Here is a 19,686-nt window from a genome sequence, read left to right as displayed (position 1 = left end):
ATCTCACTAATCCTCAGGATGCTATCCTATCCTGTAGTATTAAAATGTATTTAATATGAACATTTATTTTTATGATGATTTATTTATCTGATGTGAGTCTTTAATTCCATCACGTTGCATGTCAACTAGGAGTGCAGGTGTGAAGGCCTGCTTGGATCATCCAGATGCTGTAAAGTTTATTACATCTCCAACACAAGGGAAAAGACATTCATCAAAAGATAACTGTCCTTTCCTTCAGCATGAAGATGAAGGATTAATTATCAGTCAGCGATCATTAACGTCCTTCACCAATATGCAGTCAGAGTCTGACAACAGAAGAAAACTCAGTGACAGGTTGAAGGCAGTCGTCCTCCTGCAGCAGGGAGAGATTCTTGTTGGAAACAGTTTTTATTTCTCACAGCTCCTCTCAGAACTCCTTTCACAGCTCCTCTCACAGCTCCTCTCAGAACTCCTCTCAGCTCCTCCCACTTCGGCCTCCTCCTGTCTGATCTCCAGGTGTGTGGGTGAAGATCAGTCCTCCATCCTCAGGAGGTCCTCAGAGGACGTGTGGCGACAACCTGTCAGCAGGAGGAACGGTTCCTCTCTTGTCGTCCACAAACCTGACCCAGTGGGCATCGGGCCGGTGCCAGAAGAGGTGCTGGACTGCAGGTAACGTGACGTACAGACGAGAAACGTTTGCGATCAAGTCCAGTTTCTTCACTGAGGGAGCAGCTGATGATTTTCTGGATGCAACATAACGTCAAATATGAGTAGGACAGATGGATGAGAGAGTCCTGGACAGGAGGACGCTGTGGAGGGGACAGTCCAACAGGTGGAGAGGACATTGTCTCTTCATGTGATAATGGATGCAGCGGTACCTCCTCCAGGTGGGTCCAGAACCAGACCCACTGGGGTCGGAGGTCACAGTCAGATGCACCGCTACTCTGGGAGAAGGTTCAGAGCAGCGGTGGTTGATAAGGTCCAAACACACAGAAGGAAGGATCATCAGTCAGTACAGCGAGGTTCTGGATCTGTTCACTAATACGAGCCCGGTGATCTCTGATGTTCTGGTGTGCAGTTCTAGAGCTGGACCATCTAGAACTGTTCTGAAGGACAGAGAGTCTTCAGGGACGGATGTGGTCGGCATCCCAAGAGGAGACACACTGAACACGTGTTCACACTGATGATCTCCAATTAAATGAAAAAATGATCTTACTGTCACAATCATTGTTGTATTTTCATTATATTTGTATTTGAATCTTCTTTTGTCAGACGTCATGTGACGTGCTCAGTTCATCCGTCTCACTTAGTTCCTGATGTTTTCTGTTTTTGGATCCACTGAGTTACACTCAGATGTGACGGATTGTTATTATCAATTATTATGAAAGTAAACTGCAAAGACATCAAAAGAGTGTTAATAAATAAATAAAAATAAACAAATCATTATTGATATGTATATCTGGCTGCACCCTCAGGAGGAGGCTGGTCTCCTGTATGATCACAACTCCTAAACATTTAGCTTTTTAAGATTTTTTTTTTTTTTTTAATTTAAAAAAAAAAAATCTTTTCAACTTGTCTTGTTTTATTATACAGATTTATTTTAATTCAAATTCTGGTGCTTATGTGATTTTTGTTCAGTAATTTAAGTTTACCTTTCTGTAAACAGGATATCATTATTGTATCTATCCCTGTTGTTGGTATTTCATGTATCATTGTTATCAACAATATGATACAGGTTTCAAAATATGTCATAAAACGTGGTGTCCAGTTTTAATAATTAACAAATATGAATCACTCCAGTCACTCACTACACTCCAGTCCAGTAGGGGGCGGTAATGCTTTATAAGCTGGTCGCCACCCGCCGACAAAAATCCAAAGAAGAAGAAGAAGGAGGAGGAGGAGGAGGAGGAGGAGGCGGTGCGGCTGCCCCGACACCCCACCCTCCTCCCCGGTTCAGCAGCTCCTCTGACGGCCTCCTCCCCTCCGGACACCTCCCGCAGCCAAACACTATGCAAACACGGAGCCGTTCACGGTTCAGACTGCTTTGATTTGTACGGTTTAGTTCAGGTTCCCCCCGAAGCTGTGACCCGGAGTGAGAACGGAGAGTCCGGAGGAACACAGCCGGAGCTCGGTCCGATCCAACGGTCCGGTCCGATCCAACGGCCCGCCTCGTCAGGTGAGTGACACCCCGCTAGCTAGCTCCTGTTAGCAGCTCCTGTAGTCTGCAGAGCTTCTTTTGTCTGTAACTGCGGGACGCGACGACTGATGTGTTTTATTAATGACTCTGATGTGTTTTATTAATGACTCTGATGTGTTTTATTAATGACTCTGATGTGTTTTATGAGCTCTTAGATGATCCGTCAGAGGACGTTCTCCAACGGGATGCTAACACCTAGCATGCTAGCGGACGGTCTTCTTAATTGTGTCGCAAAGCTAAGCTATTGCTAACATGTAGCAACAGTTGCCGGACGGTATCAAAGTTATTTATGATCTATTAATGACGTATTATTGGTGTTAGTGATGATCTATTAATGACGTATTATTGGTGTTAGTTATGATCTATTAATGACGTATTATTGGTGTTATTGATGATCTATTAATGACGTATTATTGGTGTTAGTGATGATCTATTAATGACGTATTATTGGTGTTAGTTATGATCTATTAATGACGTATTATTGGTGTTATTGATGATCTATTAATGACGTATTATTGGTGTTAGTGATGATCTATTAATGACGTATTATTGGTGTTATTGATGATCTATTAATGACGTATTATTGGTGTTATTGATGATCTATTAATGACGTATTATTGGTGTCAGTTATGATCTATTAATGACGTATTATTGGTGTTATTGATGATCTATTAATGACGTATTATTGGTGTCGGGTATGATCTATTAATGACGTATTATTGGTGCTAGTTATGATCTATTAATGACGTATTATTGGTGTCGGTTATGATCTATTAATGACGTATTATTGGTGTTAGTGATGATCTATTAATGACGTATTATTGGTGCTAGTTATGATCTATTAATGACGTATTATTGGTGTCGGTTATGATCTATTAATGACGTATTATTGGTGTTAGTGATGATCTATTAATGACGTATTATTGGTGCTAGTTATGATCTATTAATGACGTATTATTGATGTTATTGATTATCTATTAATGACGTATTATTGGTGCTAGTTATGATCTATTAATGACGTATTCTTGGTGTCGGTTATGATCTATTAATGATGTATTATTGGTGATAGTTATGATCTATTAATGACGTATTATTGGTGTCGGTTATGATCTATTAATGACGTATTATTGGTGTCCGTTATGATCTATTAATGACGTATTATTGGTGTTAGTTATGATCTGTTAATGACGTATTATTGGTGTCAGTTATGATCTATTAATGACGTATTATTGGTGTCGCTTATGATCTATTAATGACGTATTATTGGTGCTAGTTATGATCTATTAATGACGTATTGTTGGTGTTATTGATGATCTATTAATGACATATTATTGGTGTTAGTTATGATCTATTAATGACGTATTATTGGTGTTAGTGATGATCTATTAATGACGTATTATTGGTGCTAGTTATGATCTATTAATGACGTATTATTGGTGTCGGTTATGATCTATTAATGACGTATTATTGGTGTTAGTGATGATCTATTAATGACGTATTATTGGTGCTAGTTATGATCTATTAATGACGTATTATTGATGTTATTGATTATCTATTAATGACGTATTATTGGTGCTAGTTATGATCTATTAATGACGTATTCTTGGTGTCGGTTATGATCTATTAATGATGTATTATTGGTGATAGTTATGATCTATTAATGACGTATTATTGGTGTCGGTTATGATCTATTAATGACGTATTATTGGTGTCCGTTATGATCTATTAATGACGTATTATTGGTGTTAGTTATGATCTGTTAATGACGTATTATTGGTGTCAGTTATGATCTATTAATGACGTATTATTGGTGTCGCTTATGATCTATTAATGACGTATTATTGGTGCTAGTTATGATCTATTAATGACGTATTGTTGGTGTTATTGATGATCTATTAATGACATATTATTGGTGTTAGTTATGATTTGTATTTTGCTTCCGATGTGTGCGTTGTGCGTTGGTGTCTGATGTGTGAAGTAGTTTAAAGTGCAGCTTTTATCTCAGCTAGTTTTATTTTTTGTATTATATATTATATTCTCCCGTTCTCCTCCTTCCAGAGAAGGTAACTTGTCCCGGTGGGTTTTGATGCAGAACTCTTTAAAGATGCCTGAAGTTCGAGACCTGTCTGAAGCTCTGCCAGAGATGCCAATGGACCCGATCACTGGGGTGGGCGTGGTGGCCTCCAGGAACCGGGCGCCCACTGGATACGATGTGGTAACCAGCTCACTACCACCTCACAACCAGCTCACAACCAGCTCACAACCAGCTCACAACCACTTCACTACCAGCTCACAACCAGCTCACAACCACTTCACTACCAGCTCACAACCAGCTCACAACCAGCTCACTACCAGCTCACAACCACCTCACAACCACTTCACTACCACCTCACAACCACTTCACAACCACCTCACTACCACCTCACAACCACCTCACAACAACTTCACAACCACCTCACAACCAGCTCACAACCACTTCACAACCACCTCACTACCACCTCACAACCACCTCACAACCACTTCACTACCACCTCACAACCACCTCACAACCACTTCACAACCACCTCACTACCACCTCACAACCACTTCACTACCACCTCACAACCACTTCACTACCACCTCACAACCACTTCACAACCACCTCACAACCAGCTCACAACCACTTCACAACCAGCTCACTACCAGCTCATTAACATTAACACACAACATTTAACCAGAGAGGAGTCCCGTGACCTGCAGGCACTGTTGTCCCATTGTGATGACCTCTGCTTCCTCCTGCCTCCAGGTCTCCACGACAACAGACGGGCTGGATGCTGACCTGTGGAAAGATGGCCTCTTCAAATCCAAGGTGACTCGCTACCTCTGCTTCACCAGGGTTTTCTCCAAAGAAAATGTAAGTCGACGCACCAACCAACAACATGAAGTCAGAGTCACATCCGGCTTCATTCACATCTTTTTCATTTGGTCCTCTGTGTCCCCGTCATGTCCGTCCTCATCATCCATCCCCTCCTCCGTGTCCTTCATCCTCCAGAGTCATTTAGGAAACGTCCTGGTGGACATGAAGCTGATTGACATCAAGGATACTCTGCCGGTGGGCTTCATCCCCATCCAGGAGACCGTCGACACCCGTAAGTCCTGAACCAGAGCAGGAAACATGGCCGACACCATCCAACCATCAGTGTGTATTTACTGACAGTGAGTGTGTGTTGTGTCATCATGGTGTGTCTGTCAGTGTGTATTTAATGGCAGTGAGTGTGTGTTGTGTTATCCATGGTGTGTGTCTGTCAGTGTGTATTTACTGACAGTGAGTGTTTGTTGTGTCATCATGGTGTGTGTGTCTGTCAGTGTGTATTTGCTGACAGTGAGTGCGTGTTGTGTCCTCAGAGGAGCAGGCCTTCAGGAAGAGACGACTGTGCATCAAGTTTATTCCCCGGGACTCCACTGAGGCCGCCATCTGTGACATCCGCATCCTGGGACGCTCCAAGCAGGCGCCGCCTCAGTACACCTTCATAGGGTGAGCAGGTCAACGGTCAGGGTCGGTTCTGGAGTCTGGGCGGTTTCACTGCCTGCAGATCTGTGGGGTCGACATGGGTTTTAAAGCAGCTTGATTTTTCTCACAGTAATGGAAGACGTCATTCAGGCCACTTCTCTCCTCCATCTCTGGATGTCTTCTCAGATTGCTGCTCATTGGTTCTGTGATTGTTTGACAGAGAGCTGAACAACATGGGGATCTGGTACCGCATGGGGAACGTCCCCCGGGCCCAGGACGCCGCTCACACACCCACCACCAACAACATCCACAACGTCAACTCCTCCTCCAGCCCCGTCTCCATCTCCACCGCTCCCATGCCCAAGTACGTTCCCTCTGCTGATGATGTCATCCCTCTGGTGATGGTGATGATGATGATGATGATGATGATGATGATGAGTGTTCATGTGAGGCTCTGAAACCAGGACGTTCACGCTTCTTAAACATCCTGAAAGCAGCTCTGTCTTCAGACCACAGTGATGCTCCCAGCTGGAAAACAGAGAACAGCATCTGATTGTTGCCATGGTGACATAAAGAGAGGAGGGAGGTTGTCTGGAGCAGAGCTGAGAAACGTAAAGCTGTTAAATCTCTGTTATAATAAGTAATGTCCTCTGTTTTTCCAACATTCTGCTGTTCCTGGTTGTATCTGACTGCAGACGATTTTTCATATATTCTTCAGAAGGGAGTTTCAGGGTGCTACTTATAAATATAGAATGGTTTTCCTGCTTGTTCCTCCCAGACACATCTCCATGACCCTCCCTGCCAGTTTCAGAGGGAAGAACACGACCCGACCGGACTACGAACACCAGAACTCCAACCTGTACGCCATCTCAGGTCAGGGCCAGTTAATACCACTTATTACCAGTTAATAGCAGTTATTACCAGTTAATACCAATTACTACCCTTTATTACCAATTAATAGCAGTTATTACAGTTAATAGCAGTTATTACAGTTAATAGCCGTTATTACCAGTTAATAGCAGTTATTGCCATTTATTACCAGTTAATGACAATTATTACCAGTTATTACCAGTTAATAGCAGTTATTACCAGTTAATAGCAGTTATCAGGCCTAGTTAATCCTGTGTCTGTTTTCCATCACAGCAGCAGCAGGTTTTATGTTCCAGTGTTTAATTGTATCACGATGATCATTTACAACATTTATAGTTGTAATGATATCACACTGATGTGGTCATGTAAACATCTTCAGTGTCGTCTTCCTCCTCCCTCTGTGAGGTCATCGTCTTCCTTCTAGTCTCCAGTAAATGCCATTCTCCTATTTCTTTTATAAAACACGCTGGTTCATTCGAGCTTTCTCTGAATGTGTTCCAGCGATGGATGGAGTTCCCTTCACGATCTCTGAGAAGTTTGCCTGCGCCTCCTCTGATGTAAGTTGCATTCACCTGTTTACACTCCATCCTGTAGGTGGCACTGTTTCCCCCCATACTGACTCCCTGTACACCTTATATGAATGAAGTCTGCCATCGGACTGACGTTTGGTGTGAACCACTTCCTGTTTGACAGGCGCAGCATGTGAACCTGCTCATCAATGAACATGATCAATAGATACACATGCTGCTGTTTGAGTGTAAATCATAGTAACTAACCACCATGATATCTGTGTTCAGCTGCAGCAGGTGGATCTGATGGGCATCACCATCAAGACCCTCACTGAGATAGAGAAGGAGGTGAGCACACGTGTTATCATATCATCACTTCTAATTATATCGTCACTTCTTATTATATCATCACTTCCAATTATCATATCATCACTTCTTATTATCATATCATCACTTAATTATCATATCATTATTTATTATCATATCATCACCTATTATCTTATCATCACTTTTAATTATAATATCATCATTTCTTATTATATCATCACTTCTAATTATCATATCACTTATCATATCACTTTTAATTATATCATTACTTATTATATCATCACCTATTATCTTATCATCACTTTTAATTATAATATCATCACTTCTTATTATCATATCATCACTTCTAATTATCATATCATCACTTATCATATCATCACTTCTTATTATCATATCATCACTTCTAATTATCATATCATTACTTCTAATTATAATATAACACTTATCATCATCATCTCATCACTTCTAATTATCATATCATCACTTCTAATTATAATATCACTTCTAATTATAATATAATCACTTATCATCTCATCACTTCCAATTATCATATCATCACTTATTATCATATCATCACTTCTAATTATCATATCATTACTTATTATCATATCATCGCTTATTATCTTATCATCACTTCTAATTATAATATAATCACTTATCATCATCTCATCACTTCTAATTATCATATCATCACTTATATCATCACTTCCAATTATCATATCATCACTTCTAATTATCATATCATCACTTATCATATCATCACTTCTAATTATAATATCACTTCTAATTATAATATAATCACTTATCATCATCTCCACTTCCAATTATCATATCATCACTTATTATCATATCATCACTTCTAATTATCATATCATCACTTATTATCATATCATCACTTCTAATTATCATATCATCACTTATTATCATATCATCACTTCTAATTATCATATCATCACTTATTATCATATCATCACTTCTAATTATCATATCATTACCTATTATCATATCATCGCTTATTATCGTATCATCACTTCTAATTATAAAATAATCACTTATCATCATCTCATCACTTCTAATTATCATATCATCACTTCTTATATCATCACTTCTAATTATCATATCATCACTTCTTATTATATCATCACTTCTAATTATATCATCACTTCTAATTATCATATAATTAGTTCTTATTATCATATAATTAGTTATTATTATCATATCAATTAGTTCCTTGTATCATATCATCAGTTGTGATATTACTCTCACCAGTGTTACTGTTGCCATGGAAACATGGCTGCTTCTCTCCAAGTTAAATGTTCCTGTAGTTACACTCTGTGTCCACCAGAGGGCAGTGCTGTCCTCAGCTGGGGTTGGGATGGTTTACAGATGATGTATAGTATTATGGGATGTTTCAGTCAGTATTATGGGATGTTTCTGTGTACTAAGGTGTGTTTCTGCCTCTGTCAGTATTATGGGATGTTTCTGTGTACTAAGGTGTGTTTCTGCCTCTGTCAGTATGACTACAGTTTCCGTACAGAGCACAGTGCAGCAGCCCGCCTCCCTCCCAGTCCAACACGGACCTCCCTGAGCTCTGAGGCCTGAGCGTCCCTCCAACAGCACTCCACACCTGAACGTCGCACCTGGACACACCTGCTAAGGACACACCCACAGTGGCCCCCCCCTTTTCCCCCCCACCTCCTCTGCAACACTAGTGTAGCGACAAAGAAGAAACAACAGGTGTGCTGTTGAAATGAAAAGTGATGACATTGGAGCTCAAAGTGGAACCACTACATACATCAACAGTGATCAGGTGGGGGTGGGGGCGGGGGGCCACATTTCTTCAAAGACCCGTTGAGTGTTTCTCTGTGACTCGTCTGAAGCACTCGTTGTTCCAGAGATGGACGTGTTTCTGTCCTCTGGTGGAGGACGGCGCTGTTGGACATGAACTGAGTGAGTCTCGGATGTCTGTCTGTCCGCCGGTGATCAGGACCGACCTGCAGCTCGGACTCAGAACCACAACATCCTTCCTGTTCTCAGTGTGTTAGTGTGTTAGTGTGTCAGTGTGTGTACTGATGTGACTGTGTGATGCTTCCTGTTGACCACTCCTTCACCGTGTCTGTCTGTGAGCCTGCAGCGCTGATTAGACACACAACCACTAACATCAGGACAGACACAACCACTAACATCAGGACAGACACACAACCACTAACATCAGGACAGACACACAACCACTAACATCAGGACAGACACACAACCACTAACATCAGGACAGACACACAACCACTAACATCAGGACAGATATACAACCACTAACATCAGGACAGACACACAACCACTAATCATGTTTTTAACTTTTGAGGTTTAATATCAAACAATCTCACAGCTTTTCTTCATCTTACTTGTAATAACTGAATTTAATGTTTTAATCTGACAGTTGTGTGTTCAGTCAGACGGTCACACTGACAGCAGACCATGTTTCTACACTATCACAGCTGCATCCTCTGGTTCTACTTCCTGTCTCTAAGCTCATGTTTGCAGTAGACTGTGTGTGTTACATTCTTCCTCTTTGTGTTGCAGACGAATCCTGAGTTACTGTGTTACAGTGGGACAATGTTACAGTGCGACAGTGTGACTGTTACAGTGTTACAGTGCGACAGTGTTACAGTGCAACACTTTGACTGTTACAGTGCGACAGTGTTACAGTGCGACAATGTTACAGTATTACAGTGTTACAGTGTTACAGTGTTACTGTGATGCAGCTGGTTTCCTTTTCGACCTGTTCAGCTTCAGCCTGTTTTAAACTAGTTTCATTCAGATTTCTTTTCTGACCACTTCAGTCCAGCTGCGTAAGAAGAGAGTCGGACCACCAGTCACTGTTCATGCGACCAGAACCAGCTGGTGACACATTAGAACTCAGAACCAGTAACTAGTTCCTGTAGTCATTAAATATTTGTGTTTGTGGTTTTTGTTTCCTTTGAATCAGGAAGGTTTCCTGATCAGTTAACTGTTTGAAGAAGCTGCTGTGGAACAAGTCTGTCAAACTAAAACAACGTCCTGTTGACGACTTCCACACGGTGACTGCACGGCATGAGTTCATCACGACAACACAAGTTGTGTTCTGATCACTCTGCTTCTTCATTTTAATGTGGTGCAATGAACACGGATTCATCCTCTGTGATCCTGGGGAGCTTTTATTTTGAAGGAGGATCAGTAACGTGGAGATATTTACAAGCTTCACGGTATCGACTTGATGGCACGAAGGACGGACGATAACTCCTAAGTCCAGTGATTCAAAGACGAGCCTGTCCTCAACGTCCTCTCTGTCCTTCTCAGAGACAAACATGCTGTCTGAAGGCAGCTTCATGGAGGAAGAGGACCTCTGGTCCAGATGATGGACGTGATGCTGTGGACATGTTGATTCATTTACAATGTGGGTCAAAGTTCATCCTGAGAACTGTTTTTTATTGTTCAGAGAAGCCACAGATGAGATGAATTATGATGTTTGTTCGCTCCAGGATGATATAAAGTTAAAGTTGTTTCATAAAGCTGTTCCAAGAGAAGCTGTTACTGTGCAGAGCGATGAGGTCATCGCAGCATTAACTCCTCCTGCTTCATGTTTGTTTGTCTAATTTATTAGCCATGTGAGTGTTGTTGTCTGTGTTTAGTATGAAACTGTCGATTGCACTGCTGAGATGAGCGCTTCTGAAGGGATGAAGTGTTTGAACATAGTGTTGATCAGCTCCACATTTATCGTTTCTCAGCTGCTTTAACTGAAACATTTAATAACTAACTAATATGACTGCAGTAACAATACGAGTCCTGCTTCGATGTGTCTTCTAGTTTGCATGATGAGGTTTCGATACCACACTTATTTTTGTAGGTTAATGATCAAAACTCATATGTTGTTTCTGTAGATTGTATTCACGGAGGGAACTTAACAGCTTTAGTTGAATTTGTATTCTGAGAAAGTTTTATTAAACTGTGATGAACTCAAGTCTTTGATCTGAAGTTGTTTTCATAGTGATGTCACTCAGCTTCAAGCCTGATCAATACTGGAGGTCTGATGACTACGAGGGTTCAGAGAGCAGACAGAGTTCTTTAAACGTTGTGTTAAACTCTAGAAGCTGCAGCGGAAACCTTCAGAAAGCAACGAGCTGGACGAGTATTTCAGGAGGTCCAAGACCAGAGCAGGTGCATCAGGTCAGTAGCGACCAGGTGGGTTTTCTTTAACATCTGAAATGCACAATGGTGTCGTGATGTTTTGGTAGATGGTTATACTTCAACCTAACATCCATGTGGCCGTGAACTATTATTGGATGGTGGTGATCTTCGGCCCTCAGGCAGCACTGCATTAAAAACAGACACTATTCTGGAGTGGAAATCACTGGATGGTCTCAGGAACACTTCTGAAACCCATCGTCTGTGAACATAGTTCATTGCTGCGTCCAGAAATGCAGGTTAAAACTCCAAAGAAGAAACCAGATAGAAACATGATCAGAAACACCGCCGCCTTCTCTGGACCAAGATCATTGAAGATGGACTGAGGTGAAGTGGAAAACTGTCCTGAGGTCTGATGGATCACAATCTGAGATTCTGTTTGGAAATCATGGACACTGCATCCTCCAGGTTAAAGAGGAGAGGGACCATCCAGCTTGTTTCATATGTTCAGGAATGGGACTAAAAAGCTAAAAAACAGGTAAACTGGAGATCTACCAAAAGTACCAAAAGTACCAGGAGGGAACGACGAAAGGAAGATCGAGAAAACAAACTCAGGGAAACAGGAACAACGAGTGGACACCAACAACGATGATCTGACAGAGGAGGGAGACTTTCTACTCAGGAGGTAATCACACACAGCTGGAGACAATCAAGAAGACCATCAGAGACAGGTGGGAAGAAGACGACAGGAAGTTAGGAGACAAGAAGGTGAGATGTCAAAATAGAACAGGAAGTAAACATGAAAGACTAAATATAGACTTGTTTATTTCAGCAGAACAATGTCCAACCACATTCTGCACGTATTCCAACAGCATGGCTCCGTAGTAGAAGAGTCCGCTGATAAACTGGCCTCCTGCAGTCCAGACCTGTCAATCATTGAAAACATCTGGAGCATCATGACATGAAAAATACAACAAAGGAGACGCTGAACTGTTGAGCAGCTGAAATCCTACATCAGGCAAGAATAGGACCACATTTCACTTTCAAAACTCCAGAAACTGCTCTCCTCAGTTCCCAAATGTTTACAGTGTTGTTAAAAGAAGAGGTGATGCAACACAGTGGTGAACATGAACCTGGAACAACTTTATAGAGATGTGTTGCTGCCATCAAATTCAAAATGATCAAATATTTTATAAAACAATAAAATGAATCAGTCAAATTCCTCAATCATGAAAAATGGAAGAAAAAAAAAGATGTTGCATTTATATTTTTGTTGAGTGTGGTTACAGTTTTGTCCACAGCGGTATGGATGCCATACCATGAATTTATCTGTAGTAATAACTCAGTATAACGCTCACACCGGACATTTTCTGAATGAGATACATGAAAAATAATTTATAACTTTATTCTTTCATATTGCAGAATTGCTGCTTTCTGAATCACAATACTTCCTCCACCTCTTAAAACATAATGTTTTTAAATCCAGTTGGAAGATTGTCATGACAGGAGGTAGTAAGGACACTCGATCAGTCCGACTCTATAGCACCACCTTGAGGTGAAATGATCAACTTTACTCATAAGATACTTAATGACCAACAGGTAGTTTATCTGTCAGTCTCCCGAGGGGATGAATCCTTCTCAATTTAATATATATTTAGACAAATTACTCTCCTGATAAGAATCTTAAAATATCAAAAGCTGCTCAAACCATCAATCTTGTGGTGAAATAAAAAAATCCCAACATGAAGGTTCCTGGAGGAGGTTTTTCAGTCGGAGCTTCAAAGCCTCGTTCACAGAGAGCTTTTGGAAAATAAAAACCAGATTTGTTCTGCTGGAGGTTCATTTCTCTTACAGCTGCACCTTCGTCCGAGTCTCTGTTGCATTTCTACATGTGGCTCCGAGTTTCTGCCACCGCAGCAGCTTTATAGACTTCATTAACACCAGCTGCTGCATCACGACTCCGTCATCAGCGACTGATCTCAGCCACAGTGGAAAATGTTTAACAGGTCGGACACAACAAGCAAAAATTCCATCAATAATAAACTACAAGCACTCCTTTAGATCCTCTTTTAAGTCTAATTTTCTGTAAGAATTTCTTGTAATTTCTTATTTATCTTTAAATTTACAGCCTTCTTCCAAGACAATCTCGTATTCAGTCGTTCAGTTTCAATCTGAGAGAAACTGAAAGTTTCTACAGTTTTTATTGTAATAGTTGTAAATAATGTGTTAGGTGAGTGAAACATAGTTCATTAACTGATGTCATTATTTATAACTTTTGGGTTGAATTGCACTAAATTACCAGAAACACTTTATGAAAATTAAGACAAGTAATTGACAGTTTTTTTAGAACTTAAATATCTGGATTACATCCCACATGTACGCTCTGATAACAGTTCATTTAAAGTTTTTATTAAGTGAACTTAAATACTTTCGGTGTTGGACAGACACCTGGACAGGCTGTTGGACAGACTGTTGGACAGGTGGAGGTGGAACCTGCAGTGTTCCTTGGTGCAGGTGAGCAGATGTGGCACTGCAGCAGATCCAGATGATCTGAGGAAACGTGAGATGGATCAGAACACCAACACAGTTTTTACAACGTGACAGAAACAACATTAAAGTTCTGCTCATTTAAAACTTGTTGACTCTTAATTGGATGACAACTACCCAGCATGCTTTGTGTCAGACCGCTTGTACACATCACACACACTACTTTATAACACGCGTTTAAAGGTCGTCAGCTGCTGCTGATTTCCTGAAGAAGCTTTTAAAACACGGCGAGGATGGAAACCGCGTGTGCAGCGTCGCCATCAAAGACTTCATCCTCTCGTTAATGTGTTCAATGGAAGTTTCAGGCTGTAAATGTTCCTGATGGAAGAAGATCAAACCGCATCTGTTCTTCACAGCTGGAAATGAAACAGCAGCAAAACATCAGGATGAGCTGCAGAGTCACTTTATTAAAGGTTGTTCGTCTTGAACTCAATAAACAGGAAGAGAAGATTCAGTTCAGATCAATATTTATTCATATTTTATAAAAGTCTGACTTTATGTTTTATTGTTGATTCAGCAGAATATTTTAAATACTAAAATAAATGACAATGACTAAACTGACCCTGAATGTTAATGTTTGATATTTAGTTTTATATCCTTCAGTCAGTAGAAATGGACAACTCGTCCATCGTAGAGGAACTCATGCAGTTAGTCATCAGTTAATCAGCAGTTAGTCATCCGTTAGTCATCAGTTAATCATCAGTTACTCGTCAGTTAATAATCAGTCAGTCAGCAGTTAATCATCAGTTAGTCATCAGTTAATCAGAAGTTAGTCAGCAGTTAATCAGCAGTTAGTCAGCAGTCAGTCAACAGTTAGTCATCAGTTAGTCAGCAGCTAGTCAGCAGTCAGTCATTAGTTAGTCATAAGTTAGTCATCAGTTAGTCATCAGTTAATCAGCAGTTAGTCAGCAGTTAGTCAGCAGTCAGTCAACAGTTAGTCATCAGTTAGTCATTAGTTAGTCAGCAGCTAGTCAGCAGTCAGTCAGTAGTTAGTCAACAGTTAGTCAGCAGTTAATCATCAGTTAGTCAGCAGTTAGTCATCAGCTAGTCAGCAGCTAGTCAGTCAGTAGTTAGTCATCAGTTAGTCAGCAGCTAGTCATCAGTTAGTCATTAGTTAGGTTAGGTTAGGTTAGGTTAGGTTAGGTTAGGTAGTTACTTTATTAATCCCCAAGGGGAAATTGTTTTCGCTACAGCAGCATACAGGAAGCAATAAGATAATAATAGAATAATAGAAAGCAATAAAATAGCAGTAAAAAATGTTAAATATAAAATGCACAGTATATACAGTACAGTATATATCTATATATATATTATACAAACAACCAAGAACCTAGTTAGTCAGCAGCTAGTCAGCAGTCAGTCATCAGTTAGTTATCAGCTAGTCATCAGTTAGTCATCAGTTAGTCATCAGCTCGTCAGCAGTTAGTCATTAGTTTGTCAGCAGCTAGTCAACAGTTAGTAAGCAGCTAGTCAGCAGTCAGTCAGTAGTTAGTCATCAGTTATTCAACAGTTAGTCAGCAGTTAATCATCAGTTAGTCATCAGCTAGTCATCAGTTAGTCATTAGTTAGTCAGTAGTTAGTCATCAGTTAGTCAACAGTTAGTCATTAGTTAGTCATTAGTTAGTCATCAGTTAGTCAACAGTTAGTCAGCAGTTAATCATCAGTTAGTCAGCAGTTAGTCATCAGTTAGTCAGCAGCTAGTCAGCAGTCAGTCATCAGTTAGTCAACAGTCAGTCATAAGTTTGTCATTAGTTAGTCAGCAGCTAGTCATCAGCTAGTCATTAGTTAGTCATTAGTTAGGTTAGGTTAGGTTAGGTTAGGTTAGGTTAGGTTAGGTTAGGTAGTTACTTTATTAATCCCCAAGGGGAATTTTTTTTCGCTACAGCAGCATACAGGAAGCAATAAGATAATAATAGAATAATAGAAAGCAATAAAATAGCAGTAAAAAAATATAAAATATAAAATATAAAATGCACAGTATATACAGTACAGTATATATCTATATATATTATATATATATTATATACAAACAACCAAGAACCTAGTTAGTCAGCAGCTAGTCAGAAGTCAGTCAGTAGTTAGTCATCATCCATTCATCCATCATCCATCATCCATCCATCCATCATCTTCCTGGTCAGAGGGAGAGTTCAGAGTTTAAAACTTAAAGATTTCTAGTTATATAATAAAGACAACATTAATTAATTTGCATTTAACTTCACTTATGTCTCGTATGATGGTGTTCTGTGTATACTGTATTTCCTTTTAACCACAGCTCACTGGTTCCTCTCCTCCATTAATTGTGTTCAGGGTGAACTTCTGGTTGTGACCACAGGGGGGCAGGATTGTCCTCTGTGGTCTGTCTTCAGTTGAAGAACCTTAAAAATGAAAGAATTAATTTTATTATATCTGCATGTATTTTTAACACCTTCTTTAGTTTAGTCCGATTATTCTTGTTCTGATAAAAATGGTTTAAAAATGATAAATTCAGTAAATATAACAGTAGATATATATTTTTAGCAAACAGAGAAATTAATAACATGAATGATTTAAAAATGAACTTGTTAATTATCATGTTACAACATCCTCCATCATGTCTTTAATTATTTTTAACTTGATGATTTACTCAAAAGAACCACGTGTTTATTTGGACCTGAAGACATTTCAGATCTGTTTGTTAGTTTTGGATCAGAACCAACCAACACTTCTCATCAATGCAACAGACTCCTCTTTTTAATAATGTAATAAACTGCAGCTCTGAGGACCTTAGTGAGTGTTTTTAATCATCTTAATCAATAATACAGTGTTTAGAATTTTCTATTAAAGTGGCACATCAGAGTTATTTTATATATGTATATATGTAAATATATATATATGTATATATGTATATAATTCAGCCTAATTCTTGTTTTGAAAACGGTTTTATTTTTATCTTAAATTCAGATAATCAGTCTCTGTGAAACTGAAGAATGTTTGAAACACACTGGTTCATATTGAGCTGCAGGATGTTTTATTGTCTCAGATGGACGACTGTTGTTGTTGTTGTTGTTGATTTCTATTTTTAAATCCCCTCGTTAATACACACAGCAGCATCAGCCGCACATCTTTTAACAATTTATTTCAGGTTTATTAAAACTTCATGCTCTTCATCCTCCTCTTCATCCTCCTCCTCCTCCTCATCATCATCCTCAGTTATCAGCAGCAGAAACGAAAGATCAGCTGACCGACATCAGCAGGTGGAACACTTTTGATCTGAAACTCAATATTTATAATACGTGAAGTTTTATCAGAGAAGAAATGACTGGATGATATTTAATGTGGATTTCTTAGATATTCATACAGAGTTTCACATCATGGTGCAATCATGTCCTAATATGACAGATAATATAGTCTCATGTTAATATTCAGTGTGGACAGAACCCTTAAAAAAATCTCACTAGACACTAAAAAGTTACATATTAAATTATAATTTTGTTTAATTTTTATTCTGACCTGTGAATCTTGAATGTTGCAGCTGTAGATCATCTGGAGCATATTTCCATTTTTATAACTCATATTTCTTTCCAACAGTGTTGTTCTGTTTATGTTGGATTTTTCTTTCATTTGTTGTTTGGAAATAAACCTCAAAATGTCTAATAATGTATTTAGAATAAAAAACATTTAAATAGGAGGAGTCCTGTTTTAGTTTCCCGCCCTCACTGCTGTAGCACGTGATTCATAATTCACCTTGAAAAGATGAAAGTATTTTGTTGGTCTTTGAGTGTTAACAGAACAAACCGGCTGATCAGATATCAGTTATATCTCCACAGTTTAATGAAGTCTTGTCTGGTTGAGTTGAGTTGATGTTCTGGAGGACCCAGAGGAGGCGGATCCATCCGGCGGTCCTGCAGGGCGGTGGGAGACTTCCTGTCTGTCCCCCTCCGGAGAGAGACCCGGCTCAGGATGACACATCAGGTCCAGAACAGCTGGACCTGGTTCTCCTCCCGCCTCTGGATCCACAGCAGCTCCTGGATCTCTTTCCTGGACTGAAAACTTCTTCTGGACCTCCTGTTCGGTTGGATCCTCGTGATTTTTACTGTGAGGCTGCAGAGACCCGGTGAAGGTGAACAGAACCTCACGGACCCGGACTTCACGGACCGGGACTTCACGGACCTGGACTTCACGGATCCGGACTTCACAGACCGAGACTACACGGACCCGGACTTCACGGACCTGGGACTACACGGACCGGGACATCACGGGCCGGGACCTCACGGACCGGCACTACACGGACCGGGACTTCACGGTTCATGCAAATTGCAACAAGTGTGCTGTGCGCTGAGAGGCGCGAGACGGCCGGAACCCCCCGCTGTGCTGCCGGTTGAAGATGCTGAACGACAGAAGTCCGTCAGAGCCGCGGAGTGACGGCAGCAGCTCACCGGGAGGTCTAACCGGTGAGTTACCGGAGCTTTATTCTCCTCTGTTCAGCGCTGCAGCAGCCCGGTGTGATGAGCCTGAAGTCTGACGGTCAGAGATGCACCTGAACACAACACTTCTGATTATTCTGATATTATTATGTTCAGTTTATCTTCATCTTTCCACCTCTAATTGATGTAAGAAATTTCTGAATGTAATTTAATTTGAGGCCTTTTACCGTCTTTCAGCGGATTATTTTAAGACTCCGTTTTTAATTAAAAAAAACAAATCTATTTATTGATTTTTTTTTTAATACAAGTTTTCAGATAAAGATCTGCTTTAATTCAGACAAAAAGAGGGGTTTTAATTTTTTTTTTTATCTTAATCTTGTTGTTGAGCACCCTGCAGCTTCTTCTGTGTTTCCTCTTTGTGGCTGAATGACGTTTATTATTGTGTATTTATTATTGTGTATTTATTATCGTGTATTTATTATTGTGTATTCAAACGGGCAGTAATTTGATCACCTTGTTTCAACTTTAAACAGAGCACGTGCTACAAAAAAGAAACTCGCGGTTTTTGCGGACATTTTCTTAAATAGGCAATAAATAATAATAAAATGAATAAAAATAGGCCCATTATTTATGATTAAATAAAATATTAGTGATGTTTGATGTCACCGTGGCGACCGATGGCGAAAGTAACTGGGTCCAGATGTGTGACGTCCTTCATCTTCACTAAAACTAGAGACACTCGGTCCAGTGCGTTCACTGCTGCTTCCCTTCAGACCACCTTCACGTGGCGGTCCGGAGTGAAGTGGGCCGACAGGCTGTCAGTCATCGGTTCATCTACTAAAATATGTCTGGAGCTGTTTTTAATCTGTGCAGGTTGGATTTGTTTTTTCACCTCTGAAGTCCTGCAGAGCTTTTATTGATAATAATAATTGATAATATTATTAATAATAATAGTGTCCCATGAAGAAAACTCTCGGCAGCTTACTGAACCTCTTAGTTTGGGTGAAAGGACCCTTTAACACAGAGCACGTTCCAGTCATATATCATGCTAATGACACATGATATCGGGCAGTGCTCGTGCAGCCTGAGTCCCTGTTCCTCCTCCTGTCTGTTCATTTCGTGACCTCTGATCTGTGTCTGCTCTCCATCTTCTGTCCATCCTCTGCAGCCTCTCATGTTGTCTCCTGGTGTCTCCTGTTGTCTCAT

General features: G+C 40.1%; 2 protein-coding genes across 3 annotated transcripts in view; both read left to right on the top strand.

The window, feature by feature from the left end:
- The first annotated feature begins 1,869 nt into the window (after positions 1 to 1,869).
- On the top strand, positions 1,870 to 11,366 carry LOC138210029 (multivesicular body subunit 12B-like). Of its 2 annotated transcripts, none has more exons than XM_069168932.1 (10): positions 1,870 to 2,155; positions 4,269 to 4,391; positions 4,962 to 5,069; positions 5,208 to 5,304; positions 5,561 to 5,690; positions 5,887 to 6,030; positions 6,445 to 6,539; positions 7,038 to 7,093; positions 7,334 to 7,393; positions 8,888 to 11,366. In XM_069168932.1, exons 2-10 carry the CDS (start codon positions 4,281 to 4,283, stop codon positions 8,972 to 8,974), a joined length of 888 nt encoding a protein of 295 aa, XP_069025033.1. In that variant the 5' UTR covers positions 1,870 to 2,155; positions 4,269 to 4,280; the 3' UTR covers positions 8,975 to 11,366. The 2 variants fall into 2 exon arrangements, with proteins under 2 accessions (XP_069025033.1, XP_069025032.1); XM_069168931.1 differs by having other exon boundaries at positions 4,235 to 4,391.
- A 6,661-nt stretch (positions 11,367 to 18,027) lies between these two features.
- The window catches only part of LOC138210113 (LIM/homeobox protein LMX-1.2-like), a 29,821-nt gene continuing 28,162 nt past the window's right edge, over positions 18,028 to 19,686 (top strand). Inside the window, exon 1 of the mRNA XM_069169067.1 lies at positions 18,028 to 18,507. Within this exon, the coding sequence (XP_069025168.1) occupies positions 18,441 to 18,507 (67 nt within the window). The 5' untranslated portion in view covers positions 18,028 to 18,440. The remainder of the gene's footprint in view (positions 18,508 to 19,686) is intronic.

This window comes from Embiotoca jacksoni, unplaced genomic scaffold (assembly GCF_022577435.1).
Source record: "Embiotoca jacksoni isolate LCO1_2020_lvr unplaced genomic scaffold, fEmbJac1.0.p SCAF_42, whole genome shotgun sequence".
Classification (NCBI taxonomy): Eukaryota; Metazoa; Chordata; class Actinopteri; family Embiotocidae; genus Embiotoca; species Embiotoca jacksoni.
The sequence above is the reverse complement of the archived record's forward strand: the minus strand, read 5'-3'. Positions and strand labels throughout refer to the sequence as shown.

What these genes read in the sequence shown, in the direction of transcription:
- LOC138210029 (XM_069168931.1), top strand. Translation starts at nt 4,263, where the DNA reads ATGCAGAACTCTTTAAAGATGCCTGAAGTTCGAGACCTGTCTGAAGCT. An exon ending in CCTCAGTACACCTTCATAGG is followed by an intron (nt 5,691 to 5,886) that starts GTGAGCAGGTCA and finishes ATTGTTTGACAG; the next exon opens with AGAGCTGAACAACATGGGGA. An exon ending in CAACCTGTACGCCATCTCAG is followed by an intron (nt 6,540 to 7,037) that starts GTCAGGGCCAGT and finishes AATGTGTTCCAG; the next exon opens with CGATGGATGGAGTTCCCTTC.